Here is a 22,057-nt window from a genome sequence, read left to right on the forward strand (position 1 = left end):
TTGCTTAAATATTTCTCAAATTGGCCAAAAAAATACGATGACTGTAGACCTTCGGTAATTCACGATGAAACCGTCGGTAACCAACATATACCCTATGGAAAAATTACCGAAGGTTTCGTTGGTAATTACCGAGACCCCTATGGCAATCACATTTTACAAATTTTTTGGGCCCCACAAGTCCCATAATGTGTTTTGAATGCAAAAACATGCAGAATATGGATTCTAAAATTATACTAAGGAGAAAAAATCCCAAAATTGCTTGAAAATTGGTCAAATTTTCCAAAAGAATACGATGACTGTAGACCTTCGGTAATTCCCGATGAAAACGTCGGTAACCAACATATACCCTCTGGAAAAATTATCGATGGTTTCGTCGGTAATTACCGAGACCCCTATGGCAATCACATTTTACCAATTTTTTCGGCTCCACAAGTGCCATAATGTGTGTTGAATGCAAAAACATGCAGAATATGGATTCTAAAATTACCAATGAAACCTATGGTAATCAATTTGTAGTTATTGGAAAAAATTATCGTAGATTTCATCGGTAATTACCGAAACCCCTATGGTTATCATATTTTACCAATTTTTTGGTCTCCCATAAGTCCCCTAATGTGTATTAAATGCAATAATATGCAAAATATTTTCCACTTTATTCGACAGTTAATGAAAAATGAGAGTATATGAGAAATGGAAGATGATTCCATTTATTTGACACTTTCATATCCATTTATTTAAATATTTTCCACAACTGCACAATTAATTCGCTCTTGACTACTCTCTTTTGGACATACTACCATGAAGCCGCATTTTAAAAGAGATTGGAAGAAGCTTTCAAGCTAGGAAAGTCCAATTTAAAACTAACTAAATTTCAATGCATACCATTCAAACAAGTTCAAATGGTCCCAAACTAGAGAGCCAATATTTGAGAACTCACTTACCATCTATTTAAATTCTCATCCTTTTTATTTCTTTTTCCACATCTCAAACAATATGGAGAATTTAATAATGAAATTGGGTCCTTACACTTCATCTTGACATAAGAATCATGTAGAAAAACTAAAAACTAAACCTGAATTAGGAAGAGAAAAATGTACAAGTGTTTTATGAATAAAATCTAGAGAATATTACAACTCCTACAAAAGGCTCTGTTGGTATCAATCCTAATTTGACCCAAAGTTCCCCATCAATGTCAAAATCTCGAACACCAACTGGCACCACAATTGGTATAATGCCAAACTTTAGTGACAGCATTAAAAGTATACGGGGCATCTCCACTATAACGGAGACCAATTTGATACCTGGATGAAATCAAATGAAATATCTACGGTTAGTTACAATATTTATCATACAAGTTTCAAAGAAAATAATTAAATACCTAAAGTATCCATAAAGAAGTATAAAGGTTCAAATCAACAATTGAGGCAATAGCTCATACCCAGTAATAATAGAGGAAAGTAGTAAAACATACTTGCTTTCATGAACATTAAGGTAAGACCCAATTCCGTGGCTTGTACCGTGCCGATAATCAAGACCATTTTTCTATAGTGGAACTCAAGCAAGAATGTCTAGGGCATTACCTGTAGGAAAATGAACATGTACCTTCCTATCACACAATCTTACAAGAATATAGTCAATACATTTCACTTAAAATGAAATACATAATTTAAAAAATAAAATAAAATACCATTGGTTCCATTAGGAAATTGAGCATTCCTAAGTGCAATATAACCCTTGAGGACCTGCAAAATGAAGCAAACAAAATTACTTTGCAAGACTTGAAAAGATATAATAATAATAATGATAATAAAAAGGAAAAATAAAATAGATTAGCACTTATTGCAGTATAGCATGCTTTAAATAGATTAGCACTTACTGCAGTATAGCGTTTTCAAGTATATCACTTTTTAACAAGAACATTTGAAAGTAGTTGATAAAGTAGGAATTAACATATCCATGTCAAAGTTCATTTTAAAAGTGGAAAACCCTTTATTTCTCTTGATATATTGGAATTTGTTATGTATAGAATGTCATGCTAGCTTTTGAAAGTGGTTGCTAAACTAGGAATTAGCATATCCATGTCAACGTTCATTTGAAATTGGAAAACACTTTATTTATCTTTATATGGTGAAATTTGCCATGCTTGCTTCAGAATCAGGTTGTGCCCATGCAATACAACTTAAGAACCATTACCACTCATGTGCATAAATGACAATGTCAGAGATACCTCTTTTGAAGTTCACAGATATAATATAGAATTTTCAACCACTACCACTTATTATCATATAGAATTTTCATTTGAAATTCACAGTACCTTTTTTACTGCACGAAAACTCTCCAGCTTATCGCTTGCAGTTACCTCTGTCAATTTAAGTGTTTGCCTACAATCACTGCATCATTGTTTGATTAGTTTGTATTGAAACTACACAAGCAGAGCATTGCATGCAAACACATAGAAATATACACAAGCTGTGTACTGACAAGTTGTCTGATACGGTTTATGTCCTTTTACATTCCTCTTTCAGGCAATATTTAGACCACAATACAACTAGTATTTCAATCAAATGTTAGATGTTGCATAACAACCTAAAAAAACAAAAAAACAAAAAATGAACTTACAAACCAGCATTAAACTAAAAGTAATGTCAGAGAATTACCTTGGGATGTTCTGAACTATTGTTTGAATCTTGGGGTGCGGATTCATCATTAAGACCAAGCGATCTTGATATTCTTGATTCTACCCTTGAAGCATTATTCAATATTTTGGTAGTTCCGGTTTCTGACGCTACTATTCCTCGAAATTCTTCACTCACAATTAAAGTAGCTAAGACATCCATGAATGACTCTTTATGTGCTTCTTTAGAATACTTTGTTTCTTCTTTCACAATCTAAAGCATCAATGTTAGTGGATTCTGCCTCAGCTTTGTCATCCTCTTCATCCTCAACATATGCTTTATATGTCAGCCGAAGTAGTATTTCTCCATAAGAACTCTTTCTAGAAAGTCCCCAGCCTCTTTGCATCCACATATGCTTTTCTAGTTTCCCCAGCCGAAGTAGTATTTCTGGTTTCCTAGAAGCCAACTAACTCTCAAGCTGCAAAGAAGACATAATAATCAACATGTTGTTATGTACCTCGGGATACAAGCTTCAGGAAATTATAACTTAAATGAATAATTTAACAACAACGGTTACTTAAATGTATGTTACCTGTGGCAAGGGATAAAAAGTTGTAGCAATCAATGTCTAGATACCTTTGATCAGGCCTGAGCCTTAAATATATAGGGGACAACTTTTCCTGCAACTAAAATCAAGATTAAGAAGTCCTCCTCCACTCAAACAATAATAAAATTAAAAGCACTTGAATGATTTTATTTTGTTTGCATGTTCTAAAATCTCTTGTCATCAATTCATGTCCATGCTAAAAATGCAATTGGGAAATAAAGAACTAGAATATTGCCTTTTAAGACGGCAAATAAAAGAGATATATAACTGCCTTTTTCGGAATGTAGCTCATTTTTATTTGTAGGCGAGGTAGGTTTATGTTTGCATATGCATTGCCAAAAGACTTTAGTTATAAAAAGAATATATATATATATATATATATATTGCCAAAAGACTTTGGTTGAAGTCTTTGAAGTCCCCTTTTCAATCCAAATTATCCAAACCTAGGGCGTCCCAGTAACCCTTTCTTATTTGATTGAAACACTTGTTTTTGTGTTCTTCTTTCAGAAATTTGGAATTCACCCCCAAAAAAAGGAAAAAAAGTCTGAAATTTGGAATTTCTTCTGCAATTCATTTTGATCGGATTTTTGTGGGGATGATCATATTAGTGTTTAATTTTAGCTATTGCATGATTAATTTGAATTTCAAGCTATGATCATATTAGTGTTTAATTTTAGCTATTGCAGGATTAATTTGAATTTCAAGCTTGAAATTAAACAAATATATAAATATATATATTAGATGGGATCAATAGCATTTTATAGCATTATTGGCCTTTACTGGAGGCCTATATACCAGTGAATGCCCAAATTTAGAAATTTCACATCCTAATTTTTCATTTATAGAGTTTTCAAAATCACACATTTTGACCCTACAAATTGTTAGAACAAAATATAAAATAGTTATTAAAATGTGCAGATCTACAAATATATATATATATATATATATAAAATTAAAATTTAAAAACATATAAAGATAGTACCGATATGATTGAGCCTTGCAAAAGCAGTTCAAAAGATAGATTCGACTCTTCTGCTTGTAGTTTTTCGAGTGTATGCACTGCATAGTCGGATTAGAAAAATAATATTTATTATTGATAGTAAGTGTTATTATTAACTTATGTACCGTAGATTCCAAATATATATATATATATATATATATATAAATAAAAATAGTTTATAAACAATGAAATAAATATTATATAAATATTGGATTCAATGTCATATATAATTATTAATTAATATTTGTATTTCTCACCCAAAGTCATGGGGATAGATTTCTATAACATTTGAAATTCTAATTATTTCTAAACAATGAATATTCAACTCGGGACTGGTGAAGAAGCCAAATTGTAACGTTTAAGAAACTGTACAGTTATTCAATTAAAACCCTTACACGTATTTTAATTACTCAATTTTTTTTTGTAAGCTTGGCTTAGTAGTATAACTACTAAGAGTATACTTACAAATTCAAGATTTAAATCTTGATTTAAGTGAAAATTTTCTTTTTTATATTATAATAATAAAAAAAATACACTGCATCTAACTATTTCTATAAGCTATTTAATAAGTACTTCCATTTAAATAAATATTATAAATATAAAAATCGATACGAATTTGAAAAAAATTATTTAGTAGATCTATTTTATATAGGTATCTTTGTAAAAAAAAAAAATAAAAAAATAAAAAAAAGAGTTTCGTATAAAAGCACATGGACGAATCCATTAAATGATTTTTCATAGAGTTACCCTTAGCAAATCTAGTCCCAACCATTTGAATAAAACCCAATATAAGAATTTGATTAAAAACGAACAAATAGATGCACAAAGAAATTACAAGGTCACCATTAGAATTCGTGTAGTTTATAACTAAGGTAAGGTTTTTGCTTCACTGCTTTTGTTTTCGTTTGTTTGGGGCTGAAGACTATTAGATTACCTTTGTTTATGTCAGTATAGACTGGAGGGATCACGGTTTGGATCATTTCATATAATGGGTCTAATAGGTCTAAATAGTTTGAATTGGGCCCAATTTTCAATTGTTTTCCATTAGGTTCACTGCTGGACTTTATGAGGCCCAAAAATCCATAAAATCTAAAACAAACGTAAACCAGCAGTATTTTTTAATCTCTCTTTATTTATTTCCCAGAATTGTTTAACCACAGTAATTAATTAAATCGTATAAAATAATGTTTACTTAGCTGGCAGTAACAAATCCAGCACGTGTGAAATGGAGTAGGTCGCGTTCCACGTCACATGGCAATAAAAAGTCAAAGATGGACACGTGGTCGGCAAATGTTGGCAACCTTTTTTGAATTCCCGCCGTAAACATCTTTCTCTAAACCACACAATTACAGCGCACTCGCTCTAATAGAACAACACGTGTTGTACTATGATTGTAGTTTTCTCTCTTGGGAAGCGAGTAGAAGAATAACATACTCGAGCGCGTAGATCATCGGTGATCGGTTTATCAATAATTTAGATTAATTTAATCAACGCGATTTTTCGTAGTTAAAGACCTCACCGTCAGATCTGAATCATGCGTGTAACGAACTGTTTTGAATTCAGACCGTTAGATATTTCCGTGTCGGTGATGAGCGGCTAGAATCTGTTTGGCTGTGGCGGTCATTGAAGCCAAAAAGGCCTATAAGAAGAGGAGCGAACTAAGACGAAAAGAAAATCATAGGCTCTCTCTCAATTTTTTTTTTCTCTTTCTTTCTCTGAGCGCTGAAAGGGTTTTCTAGGGTTTGATATATTAGCGCATTGCAACGGCTCTGCCCTGAGATCCAGATTTTGAATTGGATTCCATGCAAAGCGTTTTGTTAGGGTTTATGTTTTTATTCTAAAAAAAAACCGAATTAGATTTTCCTGGGCGAGCGCATTGGATTATGCTTCCCGATTCGGCGCATCTCTCTCTCTATCGCGATCTTTGGTTTTTTGCATTCTTGGGGGTTTATACAAGGATTCAAGATTTAGGTTTTTTTTTATTAATTTGACCCTCGTAAGTTCTTTGAATTATTTACTATCTGGCTCTGTTCTGCTTTTTAATTTGAAAGAGCTTTTCTTTTTTGGATCTGAAAGTGGGTAATTAAGTGATTTTGAGGAATTACAAGGTGGATTCGATTCTTTTAGGTTTTATATAGTTTTCGAGGATTTGGGGATGACATTGGTTGGCATAATTAAAAAAGGTTTCGGTTATACTCAATTTTTCGTTCCCCGATTTGTGTTATTGTTCGTATATTTTGCGACTTTGTGAAATTGTGAAAAAAATGAAATTTGACATTACTGGAGGATAGGAAGAACTGTTAAATTCAACTGAAAAATATCAAAGTATATTATTTTTGAAATTGTCGAGGAAGGAATAAGTGCTGGTATTCGTTTAGGGGGCTGAATCGTCTCATTAAGATCATTTCGAAACGTCGGAAGTTAAATAGGTGACTAAACGGGTAATGTTAGAAATCTTTAAGATTTAAAGTGTTGTGAACCGGAACGTTGTTTTGGCAAGAAACTTTTATTACCGGGTATGTGGCTATCAGTAGATTGAAGTTGGAGACAATAATTGATTGCCCCTGTTGATATGTGCAGTAGTTGCAAGTTAATCTTATGGCACCAACTGTTCCCATAGAGTTTGCTGGGCAGAAGGAATCTAGAAAGTTCTCACTTTCGCAAACGATGGGAAAGTCTCGAAAGTACTCTGGAGGGCATTCTTCTGGTTTTGTTCAGTACTCAAAAGGGCATTCTTCTACTGGTTTTGTTCCGGATTACCGTCATGCTGCTGTTGAGACAATGGGAGAATCAGAAGGGTTTGGAAGTTCAGGACGTGTTGACGTGGAAATGACTGCTTCAGAGGATTCATTTGCACCTAAGAGAAAAAGCATTAGCTTAAATATGAATGGTTATGATAGTTTTGGTGTACCTATGCAAGTTTTGTCATTTTCAAGGATGTCACGATCTGAAAGGAAGGATTTAGAGATGAAGTTGAAAATGGAACTTGAACAAATCCGTACACTTCAGACCAAAGTTGAGAGTCTGAGTACAAATGTTGTTGTGTTATCACCATCTAGTGATATTCGGAGCTGCAGTGATGGAAAGAAAAGGCCTCCACTTGAGAGTATACATAGGTTGCCGGAGGTATCGGCTCCACCGAGTAACAAAAAGGCTCCTCCTGGGCGTAATGGACAGCGGACAAAAAGAAGTTCATCTGGCCGTTTTGAGTTGGTAAAATCCCAACCACCAGCTAAAACTTCAATTGCTATGTTGATGAAGCAGTGTGAAAATCTGTTGATGCGGATGATGTCACATCAATATGCTTGGGTGTTCAACACTCCGGTTGACATAGTGAAGTTGAACATTCCAGATTATTTTACAGTCATTAAGCATCCAATGGATTTTAGCACTGTGAAGGGAAAGATAGCTTCAGGTCAATATTCAAGTCCTTTGGGTTTTGCTGATGATATAAGGCTTACTTTTTCAAATGCAATGACTTACAACCCTCCTGGAAATGATGTTCACGTTATGGCTGCGACACTTAGTAAATATTTTGAAGTGAGATGGAAAGCTATAGAAAAGAAGCTTCAGGTATCAACAGATGTTCAATTATTGCCTTCAAGAGTTGATCTTCAGTCAGACACCGGAACTACCGATCAACTACCACCTTCAAAAAAGAAGAAAATTACACCTCCTGTGTCTGCTCACGAGCCAGAGACTGTCCGGCAGATCATAAATCAGGAGGAGAAAGATAAGCTGAGTAATGATTTGGAGGCTTACATGGCAGAATTGCCTGAAAATATTATTAGTTTCCTAAAAGCACATTGTGATGGCCAAGGCGATGAAGATGAGATTGAGATTGATATGGATGCTCTTGGTAATGATAACCTGATTGTCTTACGGAAGCTTTTGGATGAGTATGTGCTGGAAAAGCAGAAAGCTGCGGCGAAAGCTGAACCTTGTGAAATGGAGGTACTTTTTTCTTTCTCTCATTCTTGTTCATCTAATTACATGCGAGTATATCTAATTTGCTTTCTTGCTGCAGCTTCTTAATGAGTCAGGACTTAGCAACTCGTCGATGCAACCATGTAAAGGTTTTTCTCTTGATCCTTGTGCATTTAAGATATATTGCGTTCTTATGCATTATAACTTACGGAGTTGGTGAAATATTGCTTCACAAGATGATCCAATTTTTAATGTATTAAATCTAATTTTTTTATTGCCAGGCAATGATACGGTGGATGAGGATGTGGATGTTGTTGGGGGAAATGATCCGCCCATTTCAACCTTTCCACCGGTGGAAATAGAGAAAGATGCAGCTCATAGAAACAGTAAATGCAATAGCTCCAGTAGTGAATCAGGCTCTTCATCAAGTGGTTCGTGTTACTGTGTACATTATATTTATGATTTAAGAATTGTGTTTAAATATCTAATTTTAGGAGCTTGTAATCCTTGTTTTAAATTGGATTTTAGTTCAGAGACATCTAGCGAGAAAAAATACTGTAAACCTTTACAAGTTTCAAACATGTTTAATAGTTGTAAATGTTGTCCCTTTTATAAAGTTTTAGTTTGCTCTCTCTCTTTCTATATTTCCTTTTGTTGTACTTATCTCTATTCAGGCACGAGTACAATTTCAAACTAATATTTCAATTTTACCCTAGTGTCTCTTTAAAACCTTCAAATGTCATTTCACCACTTCATTATTACACAGCTGTATGGAATGTTGTAAAGTCTGATTTACAGTATCTTTGGTTGGTTGATGGAAATCTGGAATTCCTTTTTAATAATTATCATAGTTAAGATGAACTCTATTGTATTGATTCCTTATCTAGGTCGTGGTTAAAATGAAATAAATCCTTGCCTTGTTTTTCTTTTATTGGTAAATAATCCTTGCCTGGTTGGTTAGACTTCAATGGATTTCACTTATGGAAGTGACCTTTGTTCGACCGCATTTACCTACATTTTGGGTGCAGACAGGCAGTCTCAGTTTCAGTCTTAATTTTCTCATTGGTATTGGGTTACTGTGTTCATATAGCAGGGTGTTCATTTTTCTTCTTCTTGGTTTTGGGTTGGGGGAACGGAATATGTTGAGGAATTGGAAACGTTATGTTGACCTTTACCTTTATAAAAGCTGCAGTTTTCTTTATGTTCAAGGACTCATTGGGTGTTTAAAACCACATCTAATAACATTTTATACCATGTAAATAGTTTTGGGTTTGACCTTTTTTGTGGTCTGGATGTTCTTAGGATCTTAACTTCGTCATCTGCAGTCGATAATATTTTTTATAGCCATGATGTGAGCATTTACTATTTTATAACTGCTACTTTCCCTTACTTTTTAGATACTGTATTTTTATGGAACTTTCATTCTGCAGATTCTGATTCTGCTAGTTCATCTGAAAGTGAATCAAATGCTGTTAAAGCTTCTGTTCCTGATACTGCTGCAGAGGTACATATGTTGATGTCTTGAATGGCTTGTTACTCCGCTTGCATATGGTGTTGGATTGAAATTTTGCTCTCTCTCTCTCTCTCTCTCTCTCTCTCTCTCTCTCTCTCATTCTCATGCACATGTGTTTGCGCTTGTGCATAGGCATATTAGATCTTCACAAATTCATGCTTTTTTACTCTGATTTTATATGGCAGGAAAAGTTAAATTCTGGACCAAGCTTAGATCAGAAGAGAAGTGATCTTGGTGATTCAGAAATTGGAAATCGTGAGTCTGAAGATTTAATGTCATATTTTGCTTGGGGAATAACTAGATCAGTTTTTGGTTTTCTTATAACATTCTTTACTAAATCTTGTACAGATTTATTAAATGAGGAGGCTCAGGTAGAGCAAAATTCGAACTCCAAGCCACTTTCAGTTGAGGTGGATAACCTTCAAGAGGGTAAGCATGAAAAAATAATGAAGAAAACTGTCTGCTGTTAGTTTTGGGGCATCATCTTACAAATCATGCTGTAACATAATTTATAGGGGAGAGTGCTCCGTCTGAGAGGCAAGTCTCCCCCGAAAAGCTCTACCGTGCAGCTATATTGAGGAGACGCTTTGCTGACACCATACTTAAAGCTAGAGAGAAGGCACTTGAAAAGGTAGGTTGGAGCAATGGCTGCTTACTGTTTGTTTTCCATGTATATGCGCAAGGCTTGAGCTTATTATACAAAGTGGTCATAACAATGTGATATCCTGTTCAGGGTGAAAAGCGAGATCCTGAAAAACTAAGAAAGGAGAGAGAAGAACTTGAAAGGCGGCAAAAAGAAGGTTTACAATCTACTTGTAACTTTGTAACATTGTTCTCTCTGATCAGAATAATACGATATTCATTTTCAATTACTGATATTTACTTCTATTCTATAATCAGAGAAAGCTCGATTGCAAGCAGAGGCAAAGGCTGCTGAAGAGGCTCGAAAGAAGGCTGAAGAAGACGCTGCAGCTGAAGCAAGAAAGAAGAGGGAATCAGAGAGAGAAGCTGCGCGACAAGCATTACAACTGGTAAGGCAGACAAATCGTCTCTGGTGAAAACTGATTGCAAGTTTCTCTTATGTTTTAGTTGACCCGCTTCTGGGTTTATGCACAGATGGAGAAGACCGTCGATATTAATGAGAACAGTCAGTTTATGGAAGATCTAGAATTGCTCAGGGTTTCCGGTGATGAACAGTTACCAACTTTCATGGACGAGGCTAGCCCTGAGCTTTCTCAGAATGGGTTAGGTAGTTTCAAAATGCAGGGTAACCCCTTAGAACAACTTGGATTATACATGAAGGATGATGAGGAAGACGAGGAAGAGGAAGGCCTGCAAGCTCAGGAACTTGCAACAGAACAAACGAACGATGTAGAGGAAGGAGAGATTGATTAAATCAGTCAGTGACTTTCTTCTGTTTATTCTTGTTGCCTAGTCAAGCAAGAGTGGAAAATGGTGAACCTGAGGAATGTTGGCACTTGATTAAAATCTACTTTTGCAACCTGTCTTTGGCCAGAAAATTCTTATATCTTTTCCTGTTTTTGGCCAGCAATCTTCAAACCTTAGAATATAAGAGTATGAACAGGCAAGAGAAACATGATCAGCTGCTATGGGTTTTGGATTGGGTTTGGGTGCTTTGTGATTGCTTATCTTGCTTGGACTCGGGTTGGGGGATTTCGGTTACCGGTACATATCTATGAGTGTCAGATCCTTTTTGTTCTTCTAAAGTTTGGGAAATGGGGGTTTGGCAAAAAAGGATCCAAGCTTTAGATACAGCTCTGTGGATACGATTTTAGAAACATTAAATGTTAAAGAAATTTATATACTAATGATTTTAGATGTATTGTTTTAGGAACAAATATTATATGTTAGATGGTAAAATCTTATATTAGAATATAAAAAATAATTCTAAAAAATAATCAATTATAAATTGGTGAGTGCAATGGCAACTGTTATCCATCTTAAGCACTTTTTTAGCTAAAATAAATAGTCCTTAACCCGTGTTCTTACCGTTTTCAAAGCTTGAACAGTTATAACTAGCAACCATGATTAGCTCCTTTTTTTTTTTTTTTTTTTTTTTTTTTTTTTTTTTTAATTGAATATGGAGTGGAAGTGTGGGATATAACATCTTCGGATCAAATTTTGTCCATGAAAGGATGTTTTGTGGGGTGGTTTTTGAATTTTGATGGAAGAGATAATATTAATCAGAAAATTCCAATTTTGAAAATTCATATTAATAGTCTGTTTGATGTAGGGAGGGTAGTGAGTTTGCAATTGTAATAAAAACAGCATTTTATATCCATTTTTTCAAGTTAGGAACATTAGGCTATTAAGAACAATATTAGTATTTGCTGTTGGTAAATTTTCTGACATTTCGATAAACAGTTTACTAGATTTAGATGATGATAGATTGTGTAATGAAGAATTCACTAACCAAGCCAATATTGATGATTTTATTTTATTTTTTTGATATTAGCCAAATTGGTGTTATAGGGTCATCTCCGTTTTAAGCACTACAAGTTCTTAGTTGTATTTTCAAAAGACAAAGACATATATGAAAATATATGAACTTGGTAATGTTTATTGGATGCTAAACCGAACCATAGGAGTTTTCATAATTTAATTATTACAAATTAGTGGAAAACTACACAAATTATTTTGCACTATTCGAAGGAAATTAACCGTTTAAAACTAAAGGACTGAGTTTTATTGGCTTTTTTGTATAAATGAAATTATTTCATAAAAGAATAAAAAAAATAAATAAAAATTCCCAGATTTCATCAACAAAAATAGTAAGTTGTATTTTATAATAATTAATATAAACAAAAATAAAATTGAGTGTCAGTAAAATCTATGCGCGTAAAGGCCACGTCCACGTAGAGGAGGGGATTGTATATACGCCTACCTCCACAGTGGCTCAACAAAAAGAAGTCCATTTTTGTGCAGTGAAAGCGAGCGAGCGATGTGAGTTGCCAAAAAAAAAAAAAAAAAAAAAAAAAAAAGAAAAGAGGGGAAAATTACCATAAAATTTTCTCATTCTCTTTCATTAGTCTTTTCCTTCTGGCTTCCTTAATTGCTTCTCTTTATTCTTCTTCTTCTTGTGGTTTGGGTCTGAGCTTTTGCAGATTATCAATGGCGGCCACCGTAGCCTTCAATGCCGTCGGAGCTCCGGCTAAACTCTCTTCTCATTTGAGTCGACCACCCCACCACCACCGCTCATTTCCACTCCGATCGCCATCTTCTCTTGCTACCCTTGCTTCCACATGCCCATTTTCCTCTTTATATTCCTCTTCCTCCGGTATATATACGCATATATGTATACTTGATTACTACTTGATTGTTTCTTTCTATTTCGATTTTATTTTTGTTTATTTTGGGTGTAATTTTGTTGCAGGAATTAGGGCTCAGGTTGCTGCAGTTGAGCAATCGAGCATTGGTACAATTCCTAATGTGGAAGCTCCTGTGGTTGTCGTCACTGGAGCTTCAAGAGGGATAGGCAAAGCTGTTGCATTGGCTCTTGGCAAATCTGGTTGTAAGGTCTCTCTCTGTTTCATTGCTGTTCTTCTCTTTCCAGTTTGTCTTCAATGTTGATGTATATTATATATATCTGTGTTAATTCTAAATGCAATTGTGAGGTTGTGATTGGTTCAATCTCTTCCGCTTGGATAAATGCATAATTTTAAGTTTTCCAGTGAAAAATTTATGCTGGTTGTGGGTAAACGAGAAAATAGATTACTTTGTCTTGTACTTTTTCAATTCTTGTTCTTTGATGGTTGTAGAGACTGCATTTCATTATCACAGGTGCTTGTAAACTATGCAAGGTCAGCAAAGGAAGCTGAAGAAGTTGCTAAGGAGGTGGGCTTTGCTCTCTCTCTCTCTCTCTCTCTCCTTTTTGATATTCCCTCTTATTTTCATCGTTATATGCAGCTTTGAATAATTTAGTAATGTTGTAGTACCCATGAATCTTCTGCGTATTATTCTTTGGTGATGAAACTTTTTTTAATATCTAATGTGAGATTCTGACCTATAACTCCAATTTGTTATTTGATCATATGCTAATTTATTGTTATGTCACGTATCTACTCTAGATTGAGGCTGGTGGTGGTCATGCACTTACTTTTGGAGGTGACGTTTCAAAAGAGGAAGATGTAGAGTCCATGATTAAAACTGTAAGCGACAAATGTGTTCTTTTTATTGTCTGTTGGATCTGTTTGCTGCAATGCAACACTGATTAACTTTCATTGTCAAATATATATGTATATATATGTAGAGGACGGTCCGCATGAAGACCGTAGTATTAGTGACGGTTTTTCATAGTATTAACGACGGTTTCTTAGAAAATCGTCACCAATACTATGAAAAACCGTCACCAATACTGTGGTCCGCATGAGGACCGTCCGTACCGTAGACGGACCGTCCGTACCGTAGACGGACTATATATATGTATATGTCGATTGACTTTGGTGTTTTCTTATAGGTGGTTGATGCATGGGGAACAGTTGATGTCCTGATAAATAATGCAGGTCAACTACAAATTACTTCTTCTCTTGCTCTCTCTTATTTATTTTCCCTCTCTAGCACTTTTAGCTTACTTGACTGTTCTTCAATATTTTCATTTTTAGGAATAACACGGGATGGGTTATTAATGAGAATGAAGAAGTCCCAATGGCAGGAGGTTATTGATTTGAATCTTACAGGAGTGTTTCTTTGCACACAGGTATTGTTATTCTAAGTCTGTTAGTTTTGTATTTTTCATCGCTTGTACTTCCACTACTTTAATTTGTGGCCATGCTGAATCTATTTTTGATATGCTATCTTTCAGGCTGCAGCCAAAATTATGATGAAGAAGAAAAAGGTAATGATCATCATCATCTGGGTAGATATTTTTATTCTTGGCAACTTCTTTGAAAGTCTTGGATATAAATCCTCTTCAAATGATTTATTTTATTTTAATGTGGATTCCATTTTTTCCTTCTATATTGTCTGAGTAAGCTGATTTTTTCATAGGGAAGAATAGTCAATATAGCATCTGTTGTTGGTCTGGTGGGAAATGTTGGTCAAGCCAACTACAGTGCTGCAAAAGCTGGGGTGATTGGCTTTACAAAAAGTGTTGCGAAGGAGTATTCTAGCAGAAACATTAACGTAAGTATCTACTTTGGACTTGCAAGAGCTATCCAAAATGCTTGTAAATCTGTTTAATGGAATTTAAAGTTTTGCTGGTATATGTTAGTTTATATTGGCATGTGTGCCGAAACTATTTATCAATGTAAAGCCTTTATTTTCTATAGGTCAATGCTGTGGCTCCTGGTTTTATTGCATCAGACATGACTGCCAAGCTTGGAGAAGACATAGAAAAGAAAATCTTGCAGTCCATCCCCTTAGGTGAGAGATTAAATGACAAAGATTCTTATTGAATTATATGGTGTTATAGTAGTGAAATTGCTTTTAGGAATACTGTTTTTTCAATATACCCCATTGTAGTCGCTGTGCATGAATGAGAAATTTTCTTCTTAAATGATAAATATGAATGTTGCGGTTCATGAAACCGTGCGTCTTTCTGTTAATGGAAATAAAGGTCATATTTTGTACTTATATACAACTTTTAATTGTGATATGGTTCGCTAGCTGTTTTAATTGAGTGGAGTATCTCACGATAGCTGTGTGACTCATTCAATATGGTTCCAGATTAATTTTACTTGATGACATGTCATTAAAAAACTTGCAAACTTTGAGGAACACAAATAAAAATTATAGATAGAAATTCACTACTTTTTAAATTGTTCTTACAGGGCGATATGGGCAACCTGAGGAAGTAGCTGGACTGGTTGAATTCTTAGCACTTAATCCTGCTGCTAGCTATATTACAGGACAGGTAACTTCTGTTTAGATCATATTTAATTCTTGCTTTCTGAAAGTATGCCTTCGGATTTATTTTTAAATTTCATGTTTGGGAGGGAAAACCATATATTTGTACTGATTCATGGCAGGTTTTCACCATTGATGGAGGAATGGTGATGTAAAAGCTGACACCCCACATCTTTTTGCTGGCTTTCTACAAAATCTTCACAAAGGAAGGCATTATCTTCTAATTCCTCTCTAGATATAGGTTTTTATTTACCGGGAGCATACGAGAAATAGGAAAATTTTGTGTGATCTTTTGTTTGTATTTCTTTTTCATTTTGGTTTCAGTTTTGTTAACTGGAACAAGGATGCGTTGTATTCACATGAAGTTTTTGCTTGCATGACAGAAATATAGCCTTTTCTTATAATGGATAAATGATCTTGGATTTTATGTTAATAAGTATATGTTGCTTGTTAAGCATGTTTTGTTGGTCATCTCAAAATTTACTTCCAAAAAGTCTGTTATGGTTATTCAAGTGTCATCCGATTAATGATATCATATGAACCCTCTAGCTTTTGCCGTACAGTAATTCATGAATTCAAACTAGTTTTTGAGAGCTACATCCAGAGGTTCCCAAAAACGACGTCAGACTGGAAGTCGTGGAATGGGCCTCTTATTTAACTTCTTGGGCATTTATTGCATTATAAATCTAATTAATTTGTCCCACTTTAGGTGTGATTATCTTAGTCTCAAAATTAGATTTAGTCGACAATACTTTACAACAGATTGTAGTTTGATATTTTAGAAGTTAGAATCAAACCTAAAAATCTACTCTTGAAATTCGTATAAATTTTATAGCAGCTTCGAGCTATTATTATGATAAATAAAGTTCGATGCCAAATATGTAGAGTTTTCTTCTTTAAAGTTTTTAATTTGAATGTTATGTTTTCAAGCCCAACCAAAAAAGACTTCTTTGTATCATTAGTATTATTACTACTATTGATTTATTATAGGAAATGTATATCTAGATGTACAACTGATACAATCCTCGTTCAAAACCCCCCAGAAAAGAAAGAAAGCTACCCCCTAGGAACAAAAATGGATTTTGCCGTATGCAAATTCTCACTTTAGTAGTTGATCCCTATACATAAGCTCTGCGGTTTATACACTTTGAAAGCACTGTTGTACACCAATTGCCTTAATCCTCGAACATTCCATCATCTGATAATCTTAAAGATTCAGTCCCATTAACATGAGGCTGGTTTGAGAAATCAACATTAGATTCACCCAGAATGCTGAAATCAATATCATCATCGTCGTCATCATCATCATCCTGAACTGTGTTTAACTCTTCATCATCAACTGTTCTTGGCATTATTCCTTTAGCTTCCCTTTGCATCTTCTGTTCGATGCAATCTTCATAAGACGTTTCATACCATACTTTGCCCTTGCCCACAATAGATTTGTTGTGGGCATCCATCATCCGTTCTTGCTTGCTTTTCTCAGAGTTCTTTGGTTCTCCCCAGTAATCATACCGGTAAAGGGGGTTTGTCGGGTCATATTGATCCTTTCCAAAGTAACTAGCATCTACAAACTTTCGTGGTTCTTCTAGCGGTAGGCCAAGCGCTCGGCGGCTGTACAACAACCAAACAGGTTTTCAGTTATAGTAAAGTCAATTGAACAAATAACACCATACTTCACTTGCTCCCGTGAGAGAGAAATGGTCAGTTTCAGAATGGATGAAGCATTCAGACAAATGTAGAGGGAATTGCAATAACGAAAAAAGTAAAATTCCTTCAACAAAGTAAAAATATAGAACCAATGGGGGAATACCAGCTGATGTCTCTGATCAGAGCTTCTCTTTCCTCAAATGATCGACGCCAATGTAAAAAGTCATACTCATCCATTTCATCATTTCGCCTCATCTTGGTAATTTTGTATTCCTCTCCTCTTTCTTTTGCTTCTATTATTAGTCTCTTACGGTGCTGTATTGCAAAAGACAACATGAAAATTAAATTATGACTAATATGCTTGATTTTGAAGTGTAGCTCACAAAGAATTTTATGTATACAGCAACTTAAAAATCAGAAAACAAACCTGCTTCACAAAACTGCCGAATAGTAAAATCAAATAAAAGAAAGGTTTATCCATATTAAAGCTGTAGTCTTTATATAGATACATCAGTATGTCATGGCAAAAGCTAACCTCACGTTCAGCGAAGGCAGCCTCCAAATCAAGTTCTTTAACGCTTGTTTTCTGCAAACAAATATCAAGAACATCAGGTAAATGGCTCAGCATATAAATCAAAATACAATTTGTACATTGTGCTCACCAGGATCACTTTTGAGATCAAAGATTTCTTATAATAAGCTTTGGTATATTCAACACTGTTTTCTTCATCAAATTCTTCTTCATCAGTTAGTTCTGACAATTTTTTGCCTTTATATTTGTCAGGATTAGCATCCAAATCATCCAAAATCATCTGCTCAGCAACATGTATCTGCCACAACTGCATAACAAACAAAAGTGAAAGCTTATAATGAATGAAATACAACAGTACTATAAACAATTATCATATAAAGCTCATGGAGGAAGGAAAGCTATAATACCATGAGATGCCAATTAAAAATCAATGCCAGACCCTTAGAAAGATATATTGACACTGTGGATATGCATGACATCCTCATAATGCATGCAGTTCATAAAATGATAATAGAACTGCTAAAATGTTGTTTGAGAATATTTTGCTAAATGCATAGGAGAACCTATTCTAAATTCAGATGATATTCCAGACAGGCTTGATGCTGCTCTAAATGTTAATGAAAATAGAGGCCATGTTCATAGACTGTTCATAAGGAAATCATCATGCACATTGAATCAGTCAGACCTTTCAAAATTAGGAACTTAACATGAAGCAGTGAAAGTCAACTATTGATTTAAGAAGCATCTGGCTGTAACCTATTAGCAAATAGCAAGAAAACAATAATATATTGGATGTCATAAATGAACCTTTTCAACATAAGGGTGATTTGACAATAAAGCTTCCTCCACTGGATTGTCTCCTGGGTTCTTCCGAGGGACAGGAGGTCTTCCACAATCACGCTGCAAAGAGAAACAGCCAAATCAAAAGCATAGTCTTGATGAATCAAACAGTTTACAAAATAAAGTGCATTGTATCCTTCTAAATTTTATGAACATGATGCTGTGAAATTTACCCCACACCAAACCTTTATAATAATTGTGCTATATGTATAAATATTACTTCAATGAAATGAAGGGAAGTACACACCCTTAATTCATCTGGATTTGTATCCTCATCACGATGAAATATTGGTGGAAATTCAAATCTGTTAAAGCTGGAAGTACAAGACACAAGCCATTGAAATAAGGAAGCAGATAAGAAAGTAGAACTTTGGACAGACCAATAACTAATCATAGAAATGACAGGGATTTGAAATCAGTGTTCTACTTAAATAGACTTTAAGATGGAAAATGATTGTATGTGCAGGAGACATACATAAGGTGGTCTATATTAGGAAAAACAAAACGCATTTCTATAGGAAACCGAAAGCGATAAGGATCTCTCTTTGCCTGCAAAAAAGGGAGAAAATAGAAAAAGAACATTAAACTGGCACCCAAAGAAGAAGAAAGAGAAAAAAAAGAAAAAGATAAAACATTCATAGATGTAAACTCACTAGAATCTCAACAATGACATGCATTCCAACTTTTATGTGATGGCGGATCCAGAACCAATCATTATCTTTTATAGGAACCCACCTGAAGGGCATATTAACATACATGAATCTAGTGGACTTTTTCACCAGGAATAAAAGTAACATCAATCAGTTATTTTTTATAACATGAATTAGGCAGGAAAAAATACAACTTGAACAAGGTAATCAGCATAGGAATAATAATTACCCATCATGTACACCTCCTATGTCAACAAAAGCTCCCTGATAAAGGTGTACAGCTGTCACCTTTCCTTCACAAATCTGCATCCATTTTAGGAAATCTAAGAAACTGTAGTCCCAACCATTTAACTACCTTTGAAGATCATCTAGTGATACCGCATTTTATCTGGGGTGTTTTTTCAAACAATTTCGTGCATTTAACTAAATGAAGGCAAAATTTTAGATTTTTATCTTTTAACAGGGGATTGCTGTGATGATACTCATAATCATTCTCAACATAAAAATTCAATTTTCAAGAAGCTAGCAAACCCCCATGCACGGACAAGGCCTGACACAACCATATCTTATCATTATAAAAAGAAAACTTATATATAATTGCTGGAAACAAAATAAAAAATGAAAATTTAGGGAGAGAAAAGAAACGGCTCAGTACCTGTCCTGGATAATAAAATGGAAGCTCATACTGCAGAAAATAATGAATTTCAATGTTAATATCTTTGCATGAATATAAACCAAAAAAAAAAAAAAAAAAGAAATTCTAGTAAACAGTTTACCATGCCCTCTTTGTAATCCTTGCCTCTTTTCCTCCTCCCAGGATGATAATCTAGGTCATACTATATGAAATAAAAAAACAAACACATTAGAAAAGTACCAGACTTAATGACCAAATGTAGCCTGTTCAGAAACAATCATAGTTCCAAATTCTTAAACAACAACAAGCAAGCATTTGTTTTTCAAATAAAAAAACACCAACACAAATACAATTTCAACACCATAAACAAAATAAGAAAACACCAAAAAAAAAGAAAAAAAAAATGCTTTAATCATTCATTTCCAAACCTTATAAGATTCCTCTTCCAATCTATCCTTGTTGGCAGCAACCCATTCCTTATACTGCTTCAAGAACACTTTATATCTATCCAAACACATATCATCTGTCTCCGTTCTCACCTCACTTTCCAACCCCTCCAATGGCACTCTCACCGCCTGCAATTTATGCGCTTCTCTTATAAACTCAAGCTCCTTTTTATCAACCTCCCACCCTCTCGGTGGCCAATCCCTCGGCGGTAAGTGTCGGACAACCAATGGTCCAGCCCATACAGTCTTTAGCGGCTCCGGTATCTCACCCTTTAGCTCGAACTGTTTCCTGTAATAGTCGTCCTCGCTCAGACCCATTTCCTCCATTTTCTTCTTCCTGTAACTGGGTCTCAGCATTTTAAAAGCTTCAATGGCTTCAGGGGACTGAAGAGGCACTTCCTCTCCTTCGTTCAAGCTCTTTCTTGCGAAATCAGCCTCAGGGGAGAGGATTTCTTCCCATGGAGCCCAACCACGTTCGACCCAGTTGCGAATTCGAGCTTCGTCCTCGGTTTCTTTGTCTTTTGGGCCGAAATTTTCCAGGAAAGTTTCGTCGACGGGGAATTCGTCGGAGCTGAAGGAGTTGGCAATGAAGTTTCTCGGGAATGTCGGGGTAAGGGAAAGAAGAGGACGCCGTGGGAGGTGGTGGTGGTGGTGGGAATAGGGTTTGGAGGTAGTAGGGTTTAGGGTTTTAGGGAACGAGAAGAAGAAGATACGGTGAGAAGGGGCTTGGAGAATTTGCATTGCTGTGAAAGCAGACAAAGCTCAGTGTGCCTGAGAGAGTGTCAATGTAGGTGCTTTTGAGTCTGTCACTGAGAGACAATGGATAAAGTTACATTGGGCTAAACGACATGCCGTACGTGTTTATGAAATTTTCATACAAACATAATTTTATCCCCTTATGGATACAACCATGAACATGTGATCATTTTGAAATAGTTGCATAATTAATTAGATGGGTTAGAATTTGCACCAAAATAGCAACATATCATTGATTAGATAAGTTGAAGTTTGTATGGAAATTTAATTGCAGATATTTTGACGAGAAAATTTATATATATATATATATATATATATATATGTATATATAATAATGTTAGAGATATCAAAAATTTCATCAAATAATTGATCAATATTTATATATATAATAACATTTGAGATATGAAAAAAAATTTACTAAATTATTTATCAAATGATATAATAAAATGATTTTTAATTATATTTATTATTCATCATTATCTAAGTTTTTTTTTTGTGAAAGTCATCATTATCTAAGTTATGTATTTTTATAAGCTAAGAAAATAATAGCACATTATTTACATCACATTTAGTAAATTTTTAGTACATAAAATACCATTGATATATTATAATGTAAATATTATATATTATATTTTATTTTTTCCTCTATAAATTTGAGTGAATTAGTTTCTTTTTCCCCAAGTAAACTTTTTCCAACCCTTTTGATCTCTGTCTCTTTTTGGTTTTTGGGTTTTTGAGTCGTTTTTCTTCTTTCTCCCACAGACAAAACCCAGAAACCAGAGAAAGGTACAATGGAGATGATGATGTACCTATCACAATTTAAGCATCACCAACAGTAACACTTATCTTACTCCATTTAAAGAATAGGAGGAGAGAACCACCGAAGACTCATGATCCCACACAACAAGAAGAGGATGCTTTTTTCTGAGCACAAATGCAAAGTTGTTGGTTCATCTTTCTTTCACTTTCCCACTCTCAGTCTTCCATTTCGCGTCGACAGACTAGGGTGAGTGAGAGAGTATCTC

The 22,057-nt window shown here is 34.7% G+C and overlaps 3 protein-coding genes and 1 long non-coding RNA gene across 9 annotated transcripts; 2 read left to right on the forward strand and 2 right to left on the reverse strand.

Annotated features, from left to right (window-relative positions):
- Positions 1-1,455: 1,455 nt before the first annotated feature.
- Positions 1,456-3,328, reverse strand: LOC112491575 (uncharacterized). Of its 2 annotated transcripts, XR_009635842.1 has the most exons (5): positions 3,208-3,328; positions 2,658-3,093; positions 2,315-2,381; positions 1,688-1,742; positions 1,468-1,580 (listed from the first exon to the last, which is right to left on the reverse strand). It is a non-coding gene; the product is annotated as an uncharacterized LOC112491575 (long non-coding RNA). The 2 variants fall into 2 exon arrangements; XR_009635841.1 differs by having other exon boundaries at positions 1,456-1,742.
- Positions 3,329-5,892: 2,564 nt separating this feature from the next.
- Positions 5,893-11,501, forward strand: LOC107418190 (transcription factor GTE10). 3 transcript variants are annotated; one of them, XM_048473400.2, is made up of 11 exons: positions 5,893-6,218; positions 6,803-8,176; positions 8,250-8,298; positions 8,431-8,580; positions 9,580-9,653; positions 9,848-9,917; positions 10,011-10,091; positions 10,178-10,293; positions 10,396-10,462; positions 10,563-10,693; positions 10,779-11,501. In XM_048473400.2, the coding sequence occupies exons 2-11, from the start codon at positions 6,821-6,823 to the stop codon at positions 11,055-11,057; spliced, it is 2,373 nt and encodes a 790-aa protein (XP_048329357.2). In that variant the 5' UTR covers positions 5,893-6,218; positions 6,803-6,820; the 3' UTR covers positions 11,058-11,501. The 3 variants fall into 3 exon arrangements, with proteins under 3 accessions (XP_048329357.2, XP_015882352.3, XP_024929125.3); XM_016026866.4 differs by having other exon boundaries at positions 5,893-8,176; XM_025073357.3 differs by having other exon boundaries at positions 5,893-8,176; positions 8,250-8,292.
- A 1,140-nt stretch (positions 11,502-12,641) lies between these two features.
- Positions 12,642-15,963, forward strand: LOC107418159 (3-oxoacyl-[acyl-carrier-protein] reductase 4). Its single transcript, XM_016026825.4, has 11 exons — positions 12,642-12,960; positions 13,057-13,199; positions 13,464-13,517; positions 13,751-13,831; positions 14,140-14,185; positions 14,285-14,379; positions 14,485-14,517; positions 14,670-14,804; positions 14,951-15,044; positions 15,452-15,534; positions 15,650-15,963. The coding sequence occupies exons 1-11, from the start codon at positions 12,795-12,797 to the stop codon at positions 15,680-15,682; spliced, it is 963 nt and encodes a 320-aa protein (XP_015882311.2). The 5' UTR covers positions 12,642-12,794; the 3' UTR covers positions 15,683-15,963.
- Positions 15,964-16,473: 510 nt separating this feature from the next.
- On the reverse strand, positions 16,474-21,077 carry LOC107418202 (protein PLASTID TRANSCRIPTIONALLY ACTIVE 10). Of its 3 annotated transcripts, none has more exons than XM_048473873.2 (12): positions 20,259-21,077; positions 19,973-20,032; positions 19,852-19,881; positions 19,426-19,499; positions 19,200-19,281; positions 19,022-19,095; positions 18,794-18,860; positions 18,514-18,606; positions 17,837-18,013; positions 17,602-17,760; positions 17,338-17,489; positions 16,474-17,138 (listed from the first exon to the last, which is right to left on the reverse strand). In XM_048473873.2, exons 1-12 carry the CDS (start codon positions 21,015-21,017, stop codon positions 16,703-16,705), a joined length of 2,163 nt encoding a protein of 720 aa, XP_048329830.2. In that variant the 5' UTR covers positions 21,018-21,077; the 3' UTR covers positions 16,474-16,702. The 3 variants fall into 3 exon arrangements, with proteins under 3 accessions (XP_048329830.2, XP_015882367.2, XP_048329831.2); XM_016026881.4 differs by having other exon boundaries at positions 17,710-17,760; positions 20,259-21,076; XM_048473874.2 differs by lacking the exons at positions 19,200-19,281; positions 19,426-19,499.
- Positions 21,078-22,057: the final 980 nt, after the last annotated feature.

Source organism: Ziziphus jujuba, chromosome 2 (assembly GCF_031755915.1).
Source record: "Ziziphus jujuba cultivar Dongzao chromosome 2, ASM3175591v1".
Taxonomy (NCBI): Eukaryota; Viridiplantae; Streptophyta; class Magnoliopsida; order Rosales; family Rhamnaceae; genus Ziziphus; species Ziziphus jujuba.

Coding starts and splice junctions, on each gene's coding strand:
- LOC107418159 (XM_016026825.4), top strand. CDS start 12,795: ATGGCGGCCACCGTAGCCTTCAATGCCGTCGGAGCTCCGGCTAAACTC. Junction 13,200..13,463: donor TTGGCAAATCTGGTTGTAAG/GTCTCTCTCTGT, acceptor TCATTATCACAG/GTGCTTGTAAACTATGCAAG. Junction 14,518..14,669: donor TTATGATGAAGAAGAAAAAG/GTAATGATCATC, acceptor ATTTTTTCATAG/GGAAGAATAGTCAATATAGC.
- LOC107418202 (XM_048473873.2), bottom strand. CDS start 21,017: ATGCAAATTCTCCAAGCCCCTTCTCACCGTATCTTCTTCTTCTCGTTC. Junction 19,500..19,851: donor CATTTTATTATCCAGGACAG/GTACTGAGCCGT, acceptor AAATGGATGCAG/ATTTGTGAAGGAAAGGTGAC. Junction 18,607..18,793: donor CAAATCCAGATGAATTAAGG/GTGTGTACTTCC, acceptor TTCTCTTTGCAG/CGTGATTGTGGAAGACCTCC.
- LOC107418190 (XM_016026866.4), top strand. CDS start 6,821: ATGGCACCAACTGTTCCCATAGAGTTTGCTGGGCAGAAGGAATCTAGA. Junction 8,177..8,249: donor CTGAACCTTGTGAAATGGAG/GTACTTTTTTCT, acceptor TTCTTGCTGCAG/CTTCTTAATGAGTCAGGACT. Junction 9,918..10,010: donor TGATTCAGAAATTGGAAATC/GTGAGTCTGAAG, acceptor AATCTTGTACAG/ATTTATTAAATGAGGAGGCT.